Source organism: Solea solea, chromosome 8, assembly GCF_958295425.1.
Source record: "Solea solea chromosome 8, fSolSol10.1, whole genome shotgun sequence".
In the NCBI taxonomy this organism is placed as follows: domain Eukaryota; kingdom Metazoa; phylum Chordata; class Actinopteri; order Pleuronectiformes; family Soleidae; genus Solea; species Solea solea.
In genome coordinates, this window is record NC_081141.1 from 20,698,272 (window position 1) to 20,718,864 (window position 20,593).

General features: G+C 37.4%; 3 protein-coding genes across 5 annotated transcripts; all 3 read right to left on the reverse strand.

Moving 5' to 3' along the window:
• Positions 1 to 10,595: 10,595 nt before the first annotated feature.
• On the reverse strand, positions 10,596 to 12,465 carry LOC131463926 (nodal homolog). The gene is made up of 3 exons (XM_058636079.1): positions 12,026 to 12,465; positions 10,873 to 11,666; positions 10,596 to 10,775 (listed from the first exon to the last, which is right to left on the reverse strand). Exons 1-3 carry the CDS (start codon positions 12,309 to 12,311, stop codon positions 10,623 to 10,625), a joined length of 1,233 nt encoding a protein of 410 aa, XP_058492062.1. The 5' UTR covers positions 12,312 to 12,465; the 3' UTR covers positions 10,596 to 10,622.
• Positions 12,466 to 12,692: 227 nt separating this feature from the next.
• dguok (deoxyguanosine kinase) lies at positions 12,693 to 16,648 on the reverse strand. Of its 2 annotated transcripts, XM_058636081.1 has the most exons (8): positions 16,342 to 16,648; positions 16,070 to 16,250; positions 15,841 to 15,953; positions 15,560 to 15,759; positions 14,959 to 15,106; positions 14,460 to 14,575; positions 13,418 to 13,517; positions 12,693 to 13,188 (listed from the first exon to the last, which is right to left on the reverse strand). In XM_058636081.1, exons 2-8 carry the CDS (start codon positions 16,173 to 16,175, stop codon positions 13,162 to 13,164), a joined length of 810 nt encoding a protein of 269 aa, XP_058492064.1. In that variant the 5' UTR covers positions 16,176 to 16,250; positions 16,342 to 16,648; the 3' UTR covers positions 12,693 to 13,161. The 2 variants fall into 2 exon arrangements, with proteins under 2 accessions (XP_058492064.1, XP_058492063.1); XM_058636080.1 differs by having other exon boundaries at positions 16,070 to 16,648.
• Positions 16,649 to 17,069: 421 nt separating this feature from the next.
• tcn2 (transcobalamin II) lies at positions 17,070 to 20,470 on the reverse strand. 2 transcript variants are annotated; one of them, XM_058636077.1, is made up of 10 exons: positions 20,312 to 20,470; positions 19,990 to 20,060; positions 19,387 to 19,576; positions 19,129 to 19,298; positions 18,662 to 18,814; positions 18,147 to 18,319; positions 17,865 to 18,039; positions 17,603 to 17,783; positions 17,389 to 17,507; positions 17,070 to 17,305 (listed from the first exon to the last, which is right to left on the reverse strand). In XM_058636077.1, the coding sequence occupies exons 2-10, from the start codon at positions 20,045 to 20,047 to the stop codon at positions 17,244 to 17,246; spliced, it is 1,281 nt and encodes a 426-aa protein (XP_058492060.1). In that variant the 5' UTR covers positions 20,048 to 20,060; positions 20,312 to 20,470; the 3' UTR covers positions 17,070 to 17,243. The 2 variants fall into 2 exon arrangements, with proteins under 2 accessions (XP_058492060.1, XP_058492061.1); XM_058636078.1 differs by having other exon boundaries at positions 19,990 to 20,057; positions 20,312 to 20,447.
• Between the last annotated feature and the right edge of the window lie 123 nt (positions 20,471 to 20,593).

A 20,593-nucleotide genomic window follows, 5' to 3' on the forward strand; every position in this document is an offset into this window, starting at 1 on the left:
CTTGTCACATTTTGGACGACATACTAACCTATGACTTTTTTGTCACATTTTGGACGACATACTAACCTATGACTTTTTTGTCACATTTTGGACGATATACTAACCTATGACTTTTTTGTCACATTTTGGACAACATACTAACCTATGACTTTTTTTTCAGATTTTGGACGACATACTAACCTGTGACTTTTTTTCCAGATTTTGGACGACATACTAACCTATGACTTTTCTGTCACATTTTGGGCGACATACTAACCTATGACTTTTTTGTCACATTTTGGACGACATACTAACCTATGACTTTTTTGTCACATTTTGGACGACATACTAACCTATGACTTTTTTTTCACATTTTGGACGACATACTAACCTATGACTTTTTTTTCACATTTTGGACGACATACTAACCTATGACTTTTTTGTCACATTTTGGACGACATACTAACCTATGACTTTTTTTTCAGATTTTGGACGACATACTATAGTATGACTTTTTTTTCAGATTTTGGACGACATACTAACCTATGACTTTTTTTCACATTTTGGACGACATACTAACCTATGACTTTTTTTCACATTTTGGACGACATACTAACCTATGACTTTTTTGTCACATTTTGGACGACATACTAACCTATGGCTTTTTTGTCACATTTTGGACGACATACTAACCTATGACTTTTTGTCACATTTTGAATGGCATACTAACCTATGACTTTTTTTTCACATTTTGGACGACATACTAACCTATGACTTTTTTGTCACATTTTGGAAGACATACTAACCTATGACTTTTTTATCACATTTCGGACGACATACTAACCTATGACTTTTTTGTCACATTTTGGACGACATACTAACCTATGACTTTTTTTTCACATTTCGGACGACATACTAACCTATGACTTTTTTGTCACATTTTGGACGACATACTATAGTATGACTTTTTTTTCAGATTTTGGACAACATACTTACCTATGACTTTTTTTTCACATTTTGGACGACATACTAACCTATGACTTTTTTGTCACATTTTGGACGACATACTAACCTATGACTTTTTTTTCACATTTTGGACGACATACTAACCTATGACTTTTTTGTCACATTTTGGACGACATACTAACCTATGACTTTTTTGTCACATTTGGACGACATACTAACCTATGACTTTTTTTTTCAGATTTTGGACGACATACTAATCTATGACTTTTTTTTCACATTTTGGACGACATACTAACCTATGACTTTTTTGTCACATTTTGGACGACATACTAACCTATGACTTTTTTTTCACATTTTGGACGACATACTAACCTATGACTTTTTGTCACATTTTGAATGGCATACTAACCTATGACTTTTTTGTCACATTTTGGACGACATACTAACCTATGACTTTTTTTTCACATTTTGGACGACATACTAACCTATGACTTTTTGTCACATTTTGAATGGCATACTAACCTATGACTTTTTTTTCACATTTTGGACGACATACTAACCTATGACTTTTTTGTCACATTTTGGAAGACATACTAACCTATGACTTTTTTATCACATTTTGGACGACATACTAACCTATGACTTTTTTGTCACATTTTGGACGACATACTAACCTATGACTTTTTTGTCACATTTTGGACGACATTCTATAGTATGACTTTTTTGTCACATTTTGAACAACATACTAACCTATGACTTTTTTGTCACATTTTGGACGACATACTAACCTATGACTTTTTTGTCACATTTTGGACGACATACTAACCAATGACTTTCTTGTCACATTTTGGACGACATACTAACCTATGACTTTTTTGTCACATTTTGGACGACATACTAACCTATGACTTTTTTGTCACATTTTGGACGATATACTAACCTATGACTTTTTTGTCACATTTTGGACAACATACTAACCTATGACTTTTTTTTCAGATTTTGGACGACATACTAACCTGTGACTTTTTTTCCAGATTTTGGACGACATACTAACCTATGACTTTTCTGTCACATTTTGGGCGACATACTAACCTATGACTTTTTTGTCACATTTTGGACGACATACTAACCTATGACTTTTTTGTCACATTTTGGACGACATACTAACCTATGACTTTTTTTTCACATTTTGGACGACATACTAACCTATGACTTTTTTTTCACATTTTGGACGACATACTAACCTATGACTTTTTTGTCACATTTTGGACGACATACTAACCTATGACTTTTTTTTCAGATTTTGGACGACATACTATAGTATGACTTTTTTTTCAGATTTTGGACGACATACTAACCTATGACTTTTTTTCACATTTTGGACGACATACTAACCTATGACTTTTTTTCACATTTTGGACGACATACTAACCTATGACTTTTTTGTCACATTTTGGACGACATACTAACCTATGGCTTTTTTGTCACATTTTGGACGACATACTAACCTATGACTTTTTGTCACATTTTGAATGGCATACTAACCTATGACTTTTTTTTCACATTTTGGACGACATACTAACCTATGACTTTTTTGTCACATTTTGGAAGACATACTAACCTATGACTTTTTTATCACATTTCGGACGACATACTAACCTATGACTTTTTTGTCACATTTTGGACGACATACTAACCTATGACTTTTTTTTCACATTTCGGACGACATACTAACCTATGACTTTTTTGTCACATTTTGGACGACATACTATAGTATGACTTTTTTTTCAGATTTTGGACAACATACTTACCTATGACTTTTTTTTCACATTTTGGACGACATACTAACCTATGACTTTTTTGTCACATTTTGGACGACATACTAACCTATGACTTTTTTTTCACATTTTGGACGACATACTAACCTATGACTTTTTTGTCACATTTTGGACGACATACTAACCTATGACTTTTTTGTCACATTTGGACGACATACTAACCTATGACTTTTTTTTTCAGATTTTGGACGACATACTAATCTATGACTTTTTTTTCACATTTTGGACGACATACTAACCTATGACTTTTTTGTCACATTTTGGACGACATACTAACCTATGACTTTTTTTTCACATTTTGGACGACATACTAACCTATGACTTTTTGTCACATTTTGAATGGCATACTAACCTATGACTTTTTTGTCACATTTTGGACGACATACTAACCTATGACTTTTTTTTCACATTTTGGACGACATACTAACCTATGACTTTTTGTCACATTTTGAATGGCATACTAACCTATGACTTTTTTTTCACATTTTGGACGACATACTAACCTATGACTTTTTTGTCACATTTTGGAAGACATACTAACCTATGACTTTTTTATCACATTTTGGACGACATACTAACCTATGACTTTTTTTTCACATTTTGGACGACATACTAACCTATGACTTTTTGTCACATTTTGAATGGCATACTAACCTATGACTTTTTTTTCACATTTTGGACGACATACTAACCTATGACTTTTTTGTCACATTTTGGAAGACATACTAACCTATGACTTTTTTATCACATTTCGGACGACATACTAACCTATGACTTTTTTGTCACATTTCGGACGACATACTAACCTATGACTTTTTTTTCACATTTCGGACGACATACTAACCTATGACTTTTTTGTCACATTTTGGACAACATACTAACCTATGACTTTTTTTTCAGATTTTGGACGACATACTATAGTATGACTTTTTTTTCAGATTTTGGACAACATACTAACCTATGACTTTTTTTTCACATTTTGGACGACATACTAACCTATGACTTTTTTGTCACATTTTGGACGACATACTATAGTATGACTTTTTTTTCAGATTTTGGACGACATACTAACCTATGACTTTTTTGTCACATTTTGGACGACATACTAACCTATGACTTTTTTTCACATTTTGGACGACATACTAACCTATGACTTTTTTGTCACATTTTGGACGACATTCTATAGTATGACTTTTTTGTCACATTTTGAACAACATACTAACCTATGACTTTTTTGTCACATTTTGGACGACATACTAACCTATGACTTTTTTGTCACATTTTGGACGACATACTAACCAATGACTTTCTTGTCACATTTTGGACGACATACTAACCTATGACTTTTTTGTCACATTTTGGACGACATACTAACCTATGACTTTTTTGTCACATTTTGGACGATATACTAACCTATGACTTTTTTGTCACATTTTGGACAACATACTAACCTATGACTTTTTTTTCAGATTTTGGACGACATACTAACCTGTGACTTTTTTTCCAGATTTTGGACGACATACTAACCTATGACTTTTCTGTCACATTTTGGACGACATACTAACCTATGACTTTTTTGTCACATTTTGGACGACATACTAACCTATGACTTTTTTGTCACATTTTGGACGACATACTAACCTATGACTTTTTTTTCACATTTTGGACGACATACTAACCTATGACTTTTTTTTCACATTTTGGACGACATACTAACCTATGACTTTTTTGTCACATTTTGGACGACATACTAACCTATGACTTTTTTTTCAGATTTTGGACGACATACTATAGTATGACTTTTTTTTCAGATTTTGGACGACATACTAACCTATGACTTTTTTTCACATTTTGGACGACATACTAACCTATGACTTTTTTTCACATTTTGGACGACATACTAACCTATGACTTTTTTGTCACATTTTGGACGACATACTATAGTATGACTTTTTTTTCACGTTTTGGACGACATACTAACCTATGACTTTTTTTTCACATTTTGGACGACATTCTAACCTATGACTTTTTTGTCACATTTTGGACGACATACTAACCTATGACTTTTTTTTCACATTTTGGACGACATACTATAGTATGACTTTTTTTTCAGATTTTGGACGACATACTAACCTATGACTTTTTTTCACATTTTGGACGACATACTAACCTATGACTTTTTTGTCACATTTTGGACGACATACTAACCTATGACTTTTTTGTCACATTTTGGACGACATACTAACCTATGACTTTTTTGTCACATTTTGGACGACATACTAACCTATGACTTTTTTTTTCAGATTTTGGACGACATACTAATCTATGACTTTTTTTTCACATTTTGGACGACATACTAACCTATGACTTTTTTGTCACATTTTGGACGACATACTAACCTATGACTTTTTTTTCACATTTTGGACGACATACTAACCTATGACTTTTTGTCACATTTTGAATGGCATACTAACCTATGACTTTTTTTTCACATTTTGGACGACATACTAACCTATGACTTTTTTGTCACATTTTGGAAGACATACTAACCTATGACTTTTTTATCACATTTCGGACGACATACTAACCTATGACTTTTTTGTCACATTTTGGACGACATACTAACCTATGACTTTTTTTTCACATTTCGGACGACATACTAACCTATGACTTTTTTGTCACATTTTGGACGACATACTATAGTATGACTTTTTTTTCAGATTTTGGACAACATACTTACCTATGACTTTTTTTTCACATTTTGGACGACATACTAACCTATGACTTTGTTGTCACATTTTGGATGACATACTACCTATGACTTTTTTTTCACATTTTGGACGACATACTAACCTATGACTTTTTTGTCACATTTTGGACGACATACTAACCTATGACTTTTTTGTCACATTTTGGACGACATACTAACCTATGACTTTTTTATCATATTTTGGACGACATACTATAGTATGACTTTTTTTTCACATTTTGGACGACATACTAACCTATGACTTTTTTGTCACATTTTGGACGACATACTAACCTATGACTTTTTTGTCACATTTTGGACGACATACTAACCTATGACTTTTTTGTCACATTTTGGACGACATACTAACCTATGACTTTTTTGTCACATTTTGGACGACATCCTATAGTATGACTTTTTTGTCACATTTTGGACGACATTACTAACCTATGACTTTTTTGTCACATTTTGGACGACATACTAACCTATGACTTTTTTGTCACATTTTGGACGACATACTAACCTATGACTTTTTTGTCACATTTTGGACGACATCCTATAGTATGACTTTTTTGTCAAATTTTGGACGACATTACTAACCTATGACTTTTTTCACATTTTGGACGACATATTAACCTATGACTTTTTTGTCACATTTCGGACGACATTCTAACCTATGACTTTTTTTTCACATTTTGGACGACATACTAACCTATGACTTTTTTGTCACATTTTGGACGACATACTATAGTATGACTTTTTTTTCAGATTTTGGACGACATACTAACCTATGACTTTTTTGTCACATTTTGGACGACATACTAACCTATGACTTTTTTGTCACATTTTGGACGACATACTAACCTATGACTTTTTTGTCACATTTTGGACGACATACTAACCTATGACTTTTTTGTCACATTTTGGACGACATTCTAACCTATGACTTTTTTATCATATTTTGGACGACATACTATAGTATGACTTTTTTTTCACATTTTGGACGACATACTAACCTATGACTTTTTTTTCACATTTTGGACGACATAATATAGTATGACTTTTTTTTCAGATTTTGGACGACATACTAACCTATGACTTTTTTTTCACATTTTGGACGACATACTAACCTATGACTTTTTTGTCACATTTTGGACGACATACTAACCTATGACTTTTTTGTCACATTTTGGACGACATACTAACCTATGACTTTTTGGTCACATTTTGGACGACATACTAACCTATGACTTTTTTGTCACATTTTGAATGGCATACTAACCTATGATTTTTTTTTCACATTTTGGACGACATACTAATCTATGACTTTTTTTCACATTTTGGACGACATACTAACCTATGACTTTTTTGTCACATTTTGGACGACATACTAACCTATGACTTTTTTGTCACATTTTGGACGACATACTAACCTATGACTTTTTTGTCACATTTTGGACGACATACTAACCTATGACTTTTTTGTCACATTTTGAATGGCATACTAACCTATGATTTTTTTTTCACATTTTGGACGACATACTAATCTATGACTTTTTTTCACATTTTGGACGACATACTAACCTATGACTTTTTTATCATATTTGGGACGACATACTAACCTATGACTTTTTTTCATATTTTGGACGACATACTAACCTATGACTTTTTTATCATATTTGGGACGACATACTAACCTATGACTTTTTTTACATATTTTGGATGACATACTAACCTATGACTTTTTTATCATATTTGGGACGACATACTAACCTATGACTTTTTTGTCACATTTTGGACGACATACTAACCTATGACTTTTTTGTCACATTTTGGACGACATACTAACCTATGACTTTTTTGTCACATTTTGAATGACATAGTCAAGACTTTTTTGTCAAATTTTGGATGACATACTATGCCTTTATGCCTTTTTGTTGACTTTTTGGAGTACATACTGAACAATGACTTGTTTGTCAAATTTTATTCAATATACTAAACTGTGTTAATTCATTAAAAAGGCTAATGTACATTTTGATTCTTCATCCTTTATGTACATTAGTGTGCAAAAGTAAGATTTGATTAGTTGTTTTAGCAACACTACAATGACCAAACAGATTATTTCTCACTCACCTTATTGGAACATTTCTCGAAAATAGGGAAAAATAATATGTCGTTTTAAAATAACACATTTTTCAGAAAGAAAACTGGTTAAAGTGTTGGGACAACAGTCAATCAAAGGTAGAATGAGTCACCTTTCAACTGGAAGGTTGTGGTTTGGATTCTGACGTGTCCTTGGGCAAGACACTCAACCCCCAGTTGCTCCTGATGGCTGTGCTGGCAGCATTTGAATGGGTGATAGAAAAATGCACTGCACCCATATGGGTGCAGGGTAAAAATGGGAAAAGCTGTAGTATAAAGCAGCTTTGAGTGATCATCAAGACCAGAAAGTGCTCTACAAATACAAACCATGTACCCTGAATCTCTACCTGGAGTGGAACCCTAAGTAGTGCTATTGGTAAAACCAGTGTTTGATCTTTACATTTTACGTTGTTTGAAAAAGGTGTTTTACACCAGCCTTATTCAAGACATGCTTGACATGTGTTATATACACATTTATGAGATAAAGTCAACGACAGCTTGCTAAGATATGAGACCAACTTTTCAGTCACATCATTCCAATCCAAATGCCAGTAATCACAGAATCTGACAGAGATAAAAAAAAAAAAAAAAACTGTCTTTGGACTTCAGCACAGCACTGAAGAGGACTGGCTTCACAGACTGTAACACATCCCTGTGCTGCCCTGATTCAGCACATGTGAGGAATCAGGAATTCCACCAGGAACTTACTGATAACCTCAAGTCAGTGAAGTGTGTAAAGAGAGGTCAATATACAACTCTACATAGCTGGGAGCTACTCTTTCCATTCAACTTTTCCATGGCATTTTGTTGATTTATTGTACCTCTTATCCCCAAATTGGCTGTGAACTGTGTGACATGGATTGTCTTGGGTTTTCCATTTGAAATTGTCATTATTAAAAGCTTGTAAATAGTGATATTTAAATGGATAGTTCCTCTGTGTGTCTCCACCATCAAAAGTTGGGTCTGTTGGACACTAAAATTTATGAATGAGGACAGTTGCATTCAGTCTGTAATAGACATGTGAGTCAACTACGTAGAGTGTCACTCCATCTTTCATAGACATATGCTCTAAGAGGCTTTGGTTCTCTGATAAGCAACCCAAGAGAAACAAGGGTGATCATTTGTGTGAGATGGTGTTAAAAATCCTGCTCCTGCCTGGTTTACAGGGTCACATTTGTTCAGGAACACCTGGAGGTGACGACACCAAGGTCAAGCTCTTGTGGCTTTGTTTTCTTTACCAACCGTGTTCATGTCCAAAATTACCTCCTCCTGAACTTGGTCGTTATCCCACACAGTTCTAATAAACTGAATAAACCCTGCATGCATTAATGATTTTCATCTAGCATTAGGGAAATGAAAACAGAGCCCCAAGTGCAACAAGTAGGTCCAATCCGTCTGTACACTTATGAGCCGAACTGTATAACTATACACTTTGATTAAGCATTAGATAGAAAGCACTTTTTTGTGTGAAGTGGTTAAAACTGAAAGGCATCAATGTCAACATGGTCCAACAGAAAGAATTCTGTCTGGTCTTGTCTTGTCTTGGTCCAGTGTGGATTGAACAGTTTCAGCCGATTAGTTCCAGTCCTCCCTGTTCTTCCTCCACAGTAGCGTCGGCGTCCAGACGTTGACTCTCCCCAGTCCCTCACACTGCTCTCTGTTTGTTTGGGGTCCCGCTTGTCACCTCTGCTTCCTGACACCCCCGGCCCACCTCTCCAAAAACAAACAAGTGCTACTGCTTTCTCTCCATGCCTTGGAATACTGTCCATGTTGTTCCACTCATTGTGCCTGTTTGATCACAATCAACAAAAGAAGCCTGGCCAGAGAGCAGCTAATGACCTCTGATGATGTGTGTGCACTGGGACGGGCGCAGAGATGTGGATTGGAGGCGAGGAGGGCAAATACACTAACCGGTTTGCTGGTGAACTGTGAGAGAAGACAAGTGGGATTAGGAAGTACATGAATATCTTCAAACAGGTTAAGGCTTTGAGGGATTCTGTATAACAAGGTGTGAGAATGTACATCTTAAATCTTATGAGCAAATTTGTACTTTTAAATCTATATTGAGGCTTAAATTGCACTTTATCAATAATCCTAAAAATGTTTTATTTTCATTATCACCTTAATCACTTTAATATGGTCTGTTTCCCCCTTTAAATTTATTACCAGCTGGAAGGGTTTGGTCAGCAAAAACTGAAATATCAGTTTTAATAAATGTCTTTTTCGAGGATTTTTAGAAATTGGTAGACCTGAAATGTGATGTAAACCTTTTCCAAAGGTGCCGCCACTTTTTGAGGATGACACACTAACCTGTGCGGTTCTGCACCGGGTAGTACTTTTTATATATATGTAGTACTTTTATTATTTGCATAAGAATAGAATAGAAAAACATGACAAACTGGTTTGTCGGGGCCTAAATACACTGACTCCAAAACATTAGAAGAAAAGAATATGACAGTGGCTTAACTCAATCAAGCTAAATTAAAGGTGAAAGAGAATCTCAATCATTTTTATTTGGGGAAAAAAATCTTTTCTTGAAAAATAAGAAAAAAAAAGATGTAAATGTCCACAATTGTTGGTTGATTTGAATAAATTGATTTATTTGGTTATATTACAGTATGGAGTAACTTCAAATTAAGTTAATCCAATATTCAAAAACAATATTAAAAAAACACCTGAAAGAAAAAACACTTTTTGTCAAAATAAACTGTTTTAATATATTTAAAATATTATATGTACAAAATATACACAATGTATAAATAGATCAAATGCTTGGACAGTGGAGCTCACTCCATGTTGTTGTGTTTCACCCATTATGGGATGAAGTCATTCAGTCTTAACAGTCACGAGGAACTCGCGATTTAATAAATCAGCATTAATGTTTAAAGAAAAGTTCATTACAATGCTCTGTGAAGGTAACTGTGGTGAGAGCAGTGACGGCCGGGCCCTCAGTGACAACCACACTCTTCTACGATCATGTCCTCGTGATGTCGCAGGGTCAGGTCGTCGTTCTCGATGTAAAGCATGGACAGTGGACTGAGGCGTGTCGGTACACATGACGGGCAAGTCACTCTTTCTGGATGGTGATGTCGCAAGAGGCTCTGGAAAAAACACACAAAGAACTCACATTAACATTTGAAACATTATAGAAAAGCATGAGGATGTTGTGGTGAATGGGATTTAAAAGTGCCATCTTACTTGCATGTAAGCATGGTTGCTAGGATGGAAGGAGTCATCCAGCGGTGTGGGACACTCTCCCTCGCAGCGATACGCATTGTACCGCTTGGGATGCACAATCCACTCGTCCCAGCCAATGTGATCAAAGTCCACCCACATGTCCACCTTCCGGCACAGCGGCCTCTGGACCGGCTCTGCTGTCGGTCCGGTTCCAGCGGCCACTCTCACCCTCTCCATCCTGTTCCTCTTGTGGCGACGACTTTGACTTTCACTGCTGTCTCTGTCCATGGTCACATATTTTGAGTTCTCCACAGTGTGAATGATACTGTACGCTGCATGGCCTTCCTGAGGCAGGTTATGCTTGGAGAAGACGACCATCATGACCCGGTTCATTATTGGATGATGTATTTTTCTTTGCCTCGCTTCCAAATTCTTGAAGAAGGACTTGTCCCCTTCTTCCCCGGCACCGCTCCCATGCTCTGCCTCAGAATCTCCTGAGGCCTCCTGGCTTGAGACCCCATCTCCTTGGAACAGTCTGTATTTTAAGAGTGCAGTCACATCAAAAACCTTCCAGGAAGACTTTTTGCTGCCCGCTGAAGTGTTAAAACTCCCCAGGAAAAGGGGCTCGTCGTGGCACGATGTGCTGCTCAGGTCACAGGTCTGCTTTCCGGAGTGATATAAATCCACAGTGGCTCGTTTTGAGGCAGAGAAAGCTGGCAGTCTGATCCTCAGCTCTGCCATCTGAACAAGTTCACTGGCAGAGACGGTTGACATGTCAAACGTCACGGTCCATCTTTCACCCACTTGATGACAACCTAAAAAATGGAGAGACGTATGTGAGAAGTTCACAGCAGTTTGGGATGACTCTGGGCAAACCAGATCCCTGGACAAATGTCAAAACACTGGAGCAGGAGGGTGAACAGAACAGGATGTGTATTGAACCCCCCTGTGCAGGGACGTCTGAGGGCTAATATACACACCCTGTCACATAAAACAGAGAAAGCCTTTAAAGCAGAATAAGCATTTTGACACTTGCTGTGTTGTAAATAAAAACTGACTGGATAACAGATTTAGTGCACCAGCCTGAGAGCTGTTCAGCACCAGAGTACACACAGCAGAAACAAACACTCACAGCAACTTGCTCTGTTTCCACAAAATCAAACTGTTCACTCACCTCTGGCCATTAGACTGAGGACAGAATCAGAGCTGTAAGCTGACGGTTTGTCCCCATGTGAAATGATGGTGTTGACAGCTACGGGCGCTGAGGAGTCAGCGGTTCTGAAGGAGCGGTACAGCTGCATCATGTACAGAGGGTATCTGCTGCGATGACTGGACGAGAGATTTCTGAATGATAATTGTTTCTCGAGGCCTGCGCGATATCTGTGGCCCTGGGTGGAGAAAACAATCCCCCAAGAGCTGAGCACGAGTGTGCAGAGAACTGTCAGTATTCTAGTTTCCATTTTAGCCAAAAACTCACTAAATCTACACAAGAGCTCCTTCCTTCCTCGCTGCCTTCCTTCCTTCCTCCAGCTGGTCTCAGGCTGCTGTGTGCAGTCTGAGTTGCAGACAGGCCCCTTTATAGTGGACAGCTGCCCTTTGATGACCCCTGACCATTCCAGGCATCTCAACAGCTCCTCTGATCATCAGAGCACATCAGAGGGGCAGAGAGGAGATAACATTTAGCCAAGGTCATTGTCCTGTCAAAGTGCCAGGCCTTTTTATATTCATTCAGGAGCCTAATCCGTTAAAAACATTAACAAATAACTCTTATACAGCCATTAGCACCTTTCTGTTGCCAAGTGACACAGTTTCACATGACTTTGGTAATAAAATAAACAACACATTGCTATTTGTTTTTACAAAATGAGGACATTTTTATTTATTTTTTAACACCCGAACAAATACAACACCCGTCTTTATTTCCTTGTTCCAAGCAGTCAGGAATGTTTAAAACAGTATCACGCACAAAAACCTATGTGATCTTCAGTAAACTGAGTTTCCTTGTGCTCACAGTAGGGAATCGCACACATTTTATTTATTGTTATTTACTATAATAAATAGTTTTTACCATTCTAAGATGAACAGACAGTAGAAGAAGTGACAGAACGACTCAAAACTTACTGAACAAGTAGCTGACACATGTAACAGTCTAGAAGTTTCACTTTGTGTGCAGAGAAAAACTGTGTGTTTCATGTACATGTCCTAAAAGTCTATTGTGTTTTCAAAGGTCTATTAACACACTTGACTAAATGAGGTCATAATGATGGCTCATCTGTTTCCTGGTGTTGGTCTTAGCTGACGATTGTCCTTTCACAGAGCATCGAAGAAACTCTTCACCTGTGTTCCAAAAAGGTATCGTTACGATCACAATGGATCAGACACACTTTACACATCACACATCAGATCAGAAACTAAAATATGTCAGAGTAATGAGCTCCCTTTAAATCAAAGTAACACTGAGGGATACATGAGGGATAAAGCTTCAATCTTTACAGCGACCCCATGTGGTTAACATGGTGCATAGCAGCTACAACGATCAAACACACAAACATATACAGTACTGTACCTTTGTAATAAACTGCTTCTGCACCTCAGGGTCACTCTGAAACTCTGCACTGGCATCAAGTTGTAACACAGGGATCTGTTTTAACTTCTCAAAATGCGTTCTGAAAAGAAAAGACACAAGCTGCATCAGACACTGCACCACAGCAACAACAGCCCTAAAGTCCCCACAGTGTCAGTGAAATAACAAACAGCTGCAAGGAAAGTTAATCTAAAATAACTCAATCTGAGCCGAGCATCCTCTGCCACCTATGGTGCCATTCATTTCTGTTTTAATGTTCATTTTCGTGTTTCTATACCAGGTGATGGAGGGATAATATGCAGGTAGATAAAATATCACAGTGGAATTAATTATCCTTTATAATTGGTCAAAAAAGAGTAACTTTACATTTCAAACTATGTGGATTATGCTCAGGTGATTCAAAAAAACATTTCTATGGAGCCCAGAAAGTTTTTTTAATCTTGTGAACATTTTCACACTTACAAGACTCTTTACTTGAAATATACAGTGCTAACAAATGTATTTGACCTGTCACAGAATAAATCTTTAAAAATGGTAATGTTATTTATTTGGCAAATAACAAACTGAATTTACCTTTTTATAAAAATCAACCACCAAAGCTAATTTTTCTGTTCAGGAATGCAAGTAAATGGCTATAGTTTGACATCTTAATCGGGAAATAATAATTTGCTTTACTATATTTTCAGTGTTTTTTGTGTAAAACAGTACATTTGAAAATTCATGGATAACAATAGTAATCAATATAATTTTGAAAATGCTGTTAATTGAGGGCAGTTGTGGCATAAACCTTACATTGGGTGGTGGTCTAATAATAAATGTGTCTTTTCAGATCTTCATAGTCCGAATAAAATGTAAAGAACTCAGCAAATCAAAGTTTTATTTTCACTTCAGAATATCGTATGAAAACATTGTTGCTGCTCGAGCTCACAGACAAGAGATTGTCATATATTTTAGCCCTCATTAAAATGATTAAACATGTGAGAAAGTAAGAGTTTGAGGAGGACATGTGATCATTATTACTCACAAAGTGCTCTTCTCAACAAGCCACTTCTCATGTTGAACATGTAGCTTCTCCAGATATTCCAGTTTCACTCCCTGCTCCTCTGACCTTCCCCGCTGCTCCAGTCGCTCCATACATTTCTGGAAAAGCGATAATTATTTGTCAAGAATTTACAGCTACTGTACATTGAGACATGAACACAGAGGAGGGAGGGAGAGAGAGCAGGATTGTAACTACATGTAAACCTGGTCTTTGAAGTGTTGTTTCTCTCCATGTTTGTTGAACAGTTGGTTTGATGGAGAGCGTTTCAATTTATTTTATGTACAAAGATGAACGAGCAGCAACTATCACATGCTTTTGCCTCAATTAAAGTGTGAATGTGTGTGTGTGCCCGGCTCCTGCAGTTTCAGAGACTGAATTTACAGCAATTGTTTAACACTTAGCGACTGTTTAGTATCAGATTTTCTTGTAGGATGTGATATTTTTGTATGTAAAACCATTACATACACTTAAATATTCTTACCGCTGGCTGGGCTGTGAGGTAAATGATGCCCTCCAGCTCCACCTGGTGTCCAAACTGCTCCACCAGGAAGGTGTGCCAGTCCTGGTAGACTGCCCACTCTGTTGAGTTGATACAACCCAGCTCAAACATGTTCAAAGCAAAGATGTACCTGACAGGACAGAGAGTCTAATTTAATTTTATGCATATAAAGTAAAAAAAAAAGAACACATTTGCTCAATAAAATAAAGATGAGAAGAGCATGAGATGTTTTTTATCTTTGGCCGCATGTCACTCAAAGAACTGTTGGTATATGTTTGGTGTAAAAAGGGGTACCAGATTTTTTCTCTTTTTCCCCTCAAAAAGCATGAAAAAGTGTTCAGAAACACATAAGAGACTCAAGTGTAGTTTAATAATAATGTTTGAATGTGTGGATAGTGGAGTAAGTCTACAGCATCCAACATCAGCTGGAGCGCTGAAGAAAGAAGACATTAACACCTTCACACCCATGTTGAATAATGATCTATGTTTTTTACAGACAGAATTAACCCATTCATTTCCCGTGAAGGCTCTTATCAGTTATCCAGGTCGCTATATCTCTCATTGAGACTCAAGTATCACCCACCTGTCGCTGTAAACTGAGCGCTCATACACCTGGACAGGTGTTCCCTCTGAGTGGTGCAGGTGAGCTGGAGGAGGCTGCAGCTGTGTTCTCAACCGGCTCATGCATGAATATGTCTGAAATGTGTATGACCAGCGCTGAGGGTCCTGGTACATCATCTGCAGCAGGTTGCTGACTGTCTTCTGGGGGGGCTCATCAGCCGCCTGTCAAACACACACATAAAAGAAAGGGTCATTATTGTGGCCTTTGTGTCTAACTTTTTACTGGTCAGGAAGTGTGCAAACCTTCGAGGTCCCACTGTTCCCAATGTTCTGCCACTTGCTGACAGGTTCTGCCATCACCTCCCAGTCTGAACAGGCTGACTGCAGGAGTCTGGCAAAGGTTGACTTTCCGACAGCTGATATTAGAGGTCACAAAAAACAAAGATTGTACATGTTAGCAGCACAACAGCAACACGGTGTATGTGATTATAGTTAGTTTGAAAGTACACCTTTAAAATACTTATAATCTTACCAATGTTGCCTTCAATGGAAACTCTTTTTACTCGAGCTTTCCCATCTTGAGATGAAGCTTTACTTGACAGACACCTTGAGAAGGACTTCTTTGCCTCACTTGCCATCGTGCATGGGTTAGTGGTTGCCTGTGTTATGGCTGTGTTGTTTTCAGCTCGCAAAAAGCTGCCAGGTCTGCTGAACTGGACAGGAGGCACAGTGCAAAAGTATCTCTTCACCTGTGTCAGACCCGGTTGTTTGTTAAATTTAAGCACTTGGCTGAACATTACGTACCGGTACAGTCCAACCATTACGACAGGCAGTATAGGTCTTATTAAAATGTCATGTTAATGAGCAGAAGAGGAAATTAAAATTACCACTGAGTTAAAATCATGGCGGCTAGCTCATCAGCTCTCTGCCGTAACAGAAACGTTCCTGGTGAATAATCATTGTAAAAAATAAATATCTATATTTATAAAAACGTTGTGTTGATGTAGTTGTTCTTGTTGAGTTCAAGTTTTCGGGTTAACTATAAGAATGTGACTGACACATGAAGTAAGCGTTAAACCCGGTGCTACAAACATTAGCAGTGTATCACTTCCGGTTCATGTTCTTTCATAATAAAAGTCGCTTGACAAAACTTATCTTGTCCGTTTTCAAACGCAGTTTATTGGTGACATGCATGTAGCTGTAAAATATTATACGTTCACTGTGCGTTAACATTTCTTTTCATTTATAGTCTATAGCCGTAATTTGAGGTGATGACGCGTGAGTATTTGACAACCCGGAAGTGTTTTATGGAAGTGACATAATACTTAGGAAGTTAAAATACTTAATATTAAATTTAGATATTTTGCTATAGATATTTCCATGGTGTTCTTTTTTTAAATAAAATATCTGGTGGAGGATTAAATGTTTTTTATGAAGTTATTTTGGTTGTAAAAGAAAAAAAAAGAAAGACACAAACCTCATTATTTATCTTTATGTAAAAGGTCACCACACACTTTTAAAAAAAGCTCAGGTTCAATTCACTGTATAATTTTATTCAAGCTTCAAACCTACTTGGAATGCAAAATCTTTCTGGCTGTTTAAGTGTAATCATGGTCAACACAACAAACGATTAAAAAAAACCTAAAGGGTGCAATGTTTTTGATTTTCTTTTACTTCCACAACTGCATCAGCAAAGTGACCACTTCTCAGTAAGTTGTGTTCTTGATGGTGATCTTCTGGGCCTTCTGAATCTTGAAATCACTGACACCTGAAGGAACCAACCAGCATTAGATAAAAGGGAACAGCAATAATGCTCTAGTCATATTGTAATGAATGTGTGTTTTTTGTCACCTTCAGTGAGTCCAGTGTCATCAGAGGAGAGGTGCCAGAATCTGCGATCACTCTGCCGAGCCTGCTCACCATTCACCATGCTCAGGAAAGGCCCCCACAGGCTGGACTCATGGTCAAACCTGCCAAACAGTATCAGATAATGCTCAGTGTATGCAATCATATAACACTAGCTACAAAAGTTTTAATGCATAAAAGGTATATTGTATGAACTCACGTGAAGCCAACATTTTTCCCCTGGAGAACTTCAAGAGCCTCCAACAGAGAGCTGTCTTTTGGAACATCAACAGTGTACACTGCAGCTGATCCGTCGGACTTCACCACTTCCACCTTCAAGGTCACTTTGGTCTCACTTGGTAAAACCACCACAGGATCTATGGGCTCCAGTACCAGAGTATCTATTGGGAGGCGTATGTTATTTACAATTTAAGTACACAAAAATGACCACAAAAAGAGGACGGGCATGACGCTGAACGTACTGTCTTCATTGAGACACTCCTTGTTTTTAACCGTCAGGTAGGACTTCTGCTGGAGAGCTGGAAGGATCTGAGATATGCCCATGGGGTTGTGGTATATGTTTCTTCTTGCGTCTGTCCTAATGGCCTCTATTGAGGGAGCATACTCTGCCACTGGGCTGCCCATTGCCAATAAAGCCTTGAACGCAACACATAAATACTTTCAGGCTACAAAAAATATTTTGTTGTACATGGATTCATGCTGTGGAAGCAAACAAAAGGGAGGTGAACAAACAAGATCCTTACTTGAACAGCAAGTCCTGTGCTGAACTCGTTGCCAATATGACCATCAGTTCTGCGTGAGGACAAAAGCTTCTGCTTGATCTTGCCGAGGGCTGCGTCCAGCTCAGCAGCATTATGCACATGAAAACCACCATTTTTCACACACTGGAGAGCCATCCCAGCCATGGCATATGTATCTGGTGAGAGAAAGCCACATGAAATGTACAGTAAAATATAAAGTATATCAGACCGATAAATTATAATTATATCAGATAAATTCATTTTGATACATAAATATTGTGGCTGTGTAAACAAAACTGGCACACTTTCCCACCCAGAAACTTCAATCAGTGAGAGAAAAAATCTTCTTAGGTAACAATGTGAATTATATATATGACTCTTAAAGACTCTTAAAGAAATCCGTCTTATTATCTCACCCCGCCTTATTTAAAGTCCTGTGTCCATAATGAATGAGTAAACTAGAAAAAAATTAACCAAATCACATTTTATATAATTATTTAGGTTTCACTTTCACTCACCAATGCTGTCAATGTCTCCATATGTAAAGTGTTGATGTTCCACTGCCTTGATGAGCTTGTTGGTGACATGGTTGTTGACCCTGACGCCGCTCGTGCAAAGAGCGAGCACGCCCAGAGAGTACTGGTAATAGTTGGTCAAAGGGCGGCTGCTGACTGTGTCAAGAAATTATTAAATGTAAAAAACATTAAAATACAAATACTAATTATGTTCAAGGTACTTTATTTTCTCGAGTGCCACTCCATTAATTAGTAGTTGCTTTAGTAATTGCAGTAATGACTTAAATAAAAATATGTCACTACAGAAATCTTAGTTTAAATAAATAATTTCCTCAATGATGATTCACAACTGGATTTTCTTGTATTCTTTTTTACACTTTTCTATTTTAAAGAAAAAAGTTGTGTGGCACTTTGTTTGGTGATCACTTTCTATGAAAACCTTTGGTCTCAAAAAGTCAAAGGACACCTACAGACAATGTGCTCTTTTTCCTGTTCCATCTGCCTCTTCAGGTGTGTCAGCAGCGACTCGCTCGTCTCCCCGATGCTGAAGGAAACTGTGTGGAGGTCGAAGCAGGAGGACTTCAAAGCCAGAGCGTACAGCGCCAAGCTGCCAGTGACCGCCTGTCTGTTGGTGAGAGAGCTGGCAAAGACACACATGAGGATGTTAAGGGAAAAGAGAAAATATATGACAAAACATTATTTTAGTGTAAGTGTAAACAGTGAATTACTTTTCCAAGTCATTGTGCAAGTTAGTTGTCAGTCTATTCAGGTGCTCGCTCTCCTTGGCAAGGTTGTGGTTATCAGAAATCCTCAATGCCAAGTGCACACTGGGATTGGGGAGTCCTCCCTGCGTCTCCAGAGAACGGAGCAGATTCTTATTGAGTGACAGGAGCAGCTCATTGTTCGCCACCTCGTTTTCTGGATAATATTATTTAAAGTAAAGTTGAACAGGAGTTAAATCATTTCTCATTTGCTGACACCAACTTGAACTTTTGAAGCATTGCAAAACCAGAACTGCAGCATCAGCAGTCCCAGCAAGCGGAAAACAATACTGTGAAGACTTAATAATTTATAGGATTTTCACTGCTGTGATAAACATTAATCTACACTTCTGAACACCATTCTCTGCAACAGTTGCCTAACCTTTGTCACTAAACAAACAACATGAAAACGGTAATTGCAAAATTTGTAAATGTCCAGATCAGTGAGTCAGTGTATTTTGCAAACTGGGTTTTCCCCCCAATGTTGACAAAGATTTAGTAAGAGCAGTGAGGATTTTAATAATCAGAGATAAGTGTTTATTTGTATTTGTATTTATAAATGTTACATACCACATGGTTTGCTTGAAGCAAAGGCCAGTAGGCTTGTTATAAAGACCCAAGAGAGCATTGTGGATAACCTGCTGGATAACACATACAGTGGAAATAAATCAATATGTTTGCTTCAAAAGATACAGTAACAACACAGCTGAAAAACTTCAATTAGTATCAAACTGTTCACGTCTTTGAAGAAGTGAGGTACAAATATGTTAAACAGTAAATCTGAAAGTGTTAACATATTTTCTGATTTGCTACATAACATAGAGATAATCAACCTGGTGTTGTTACCACAACCATGTTTAGCTAGTTGGTAGTTTAGCAAAATTAAAATTACCTGCTGTTGTCTCCTCAGAGAGTGTCTAGCGTGAAGAATCAGAGCTGAGTAATGAAGCAGGCACAGACAACAACTTCTACTATTCCACTGTCACATGACTCGCTATATGAGATGACAACACAGTGGGGGAAAAAAAACTCCCTTTAGAGTCTCCCTTTAAAACCAGCTGTTACTCAGCTTCACAAACAGTTGGAGATAAGTATCTTGTCAGCTGTTTATAGTCTTTGGAAAAAAACGAGACAGGAAATGTGGATATGTGTCTATCTGGCACTTTTCATCGCC

Coding starts and splice junctions, on each gene's coding strand:
- LOC131463926 (XM_058636079.1), bottom strand. CDS start 12,311: ATGGAAACTAGAATACTGACAGTTCTCTGCACACTCGTGCTCAGCTCT. Junction 11,667..12,025: donor CCTCAGTCTAATGGCCAGAG/GTGAGTGAACAG, acceptor TCCATTTTTTAG/GTTGTCATCAAGTGGGTGAA. Junction 10,776..10,872: donor GCAACCATGCTTACATGCAA/GTAAGATGGCAC, acceptor TGTTTTTTCCAG/AGCCTCTTGCGACATCACCA.
- dguok (XM_058636080.1), bottom strand. CDS start 16,358: ATGGTTGGACTGTACCGGTACGTAATGTTCAGCCAAGTGCTTAAATTT. Junction 15,107..15,559: donor CGCTCAGTTTACAGCGACAG/GTGGGTGATACT, acceptor CTGTCCTGTCAG/GTACATCTTTGCTTTGAACA. Junction 14,576..14,958: donor ACCTCACAGCCCAGCCAGCG/GTAAGAATATTT, acceptor TCGCTTTTCCAG/AAATGTATGGAGCGACTGGA.
- tcn2 (XM_058636077.1), bottom strand. CDS start 20,047: ATGCTCTCTTGGGTCTTTATAACAAGCCTACTGGCCTTTGCTTCAAGC. Junction 18,040..18,146: donor GCACAGGACTTGCTGTTCAA/GTAAGGATCTTG, acceptor GTTGCGTTCAAG/GCTTTATTGGCAATGGGCAG. Junction 17,508..17,602: donor GGGAAAAATGTTGGCTTCAC/GTGAGTTCATAC, acceptor ACTGTTTGGCAG/GTTTGACCATGAGTCCAGCC.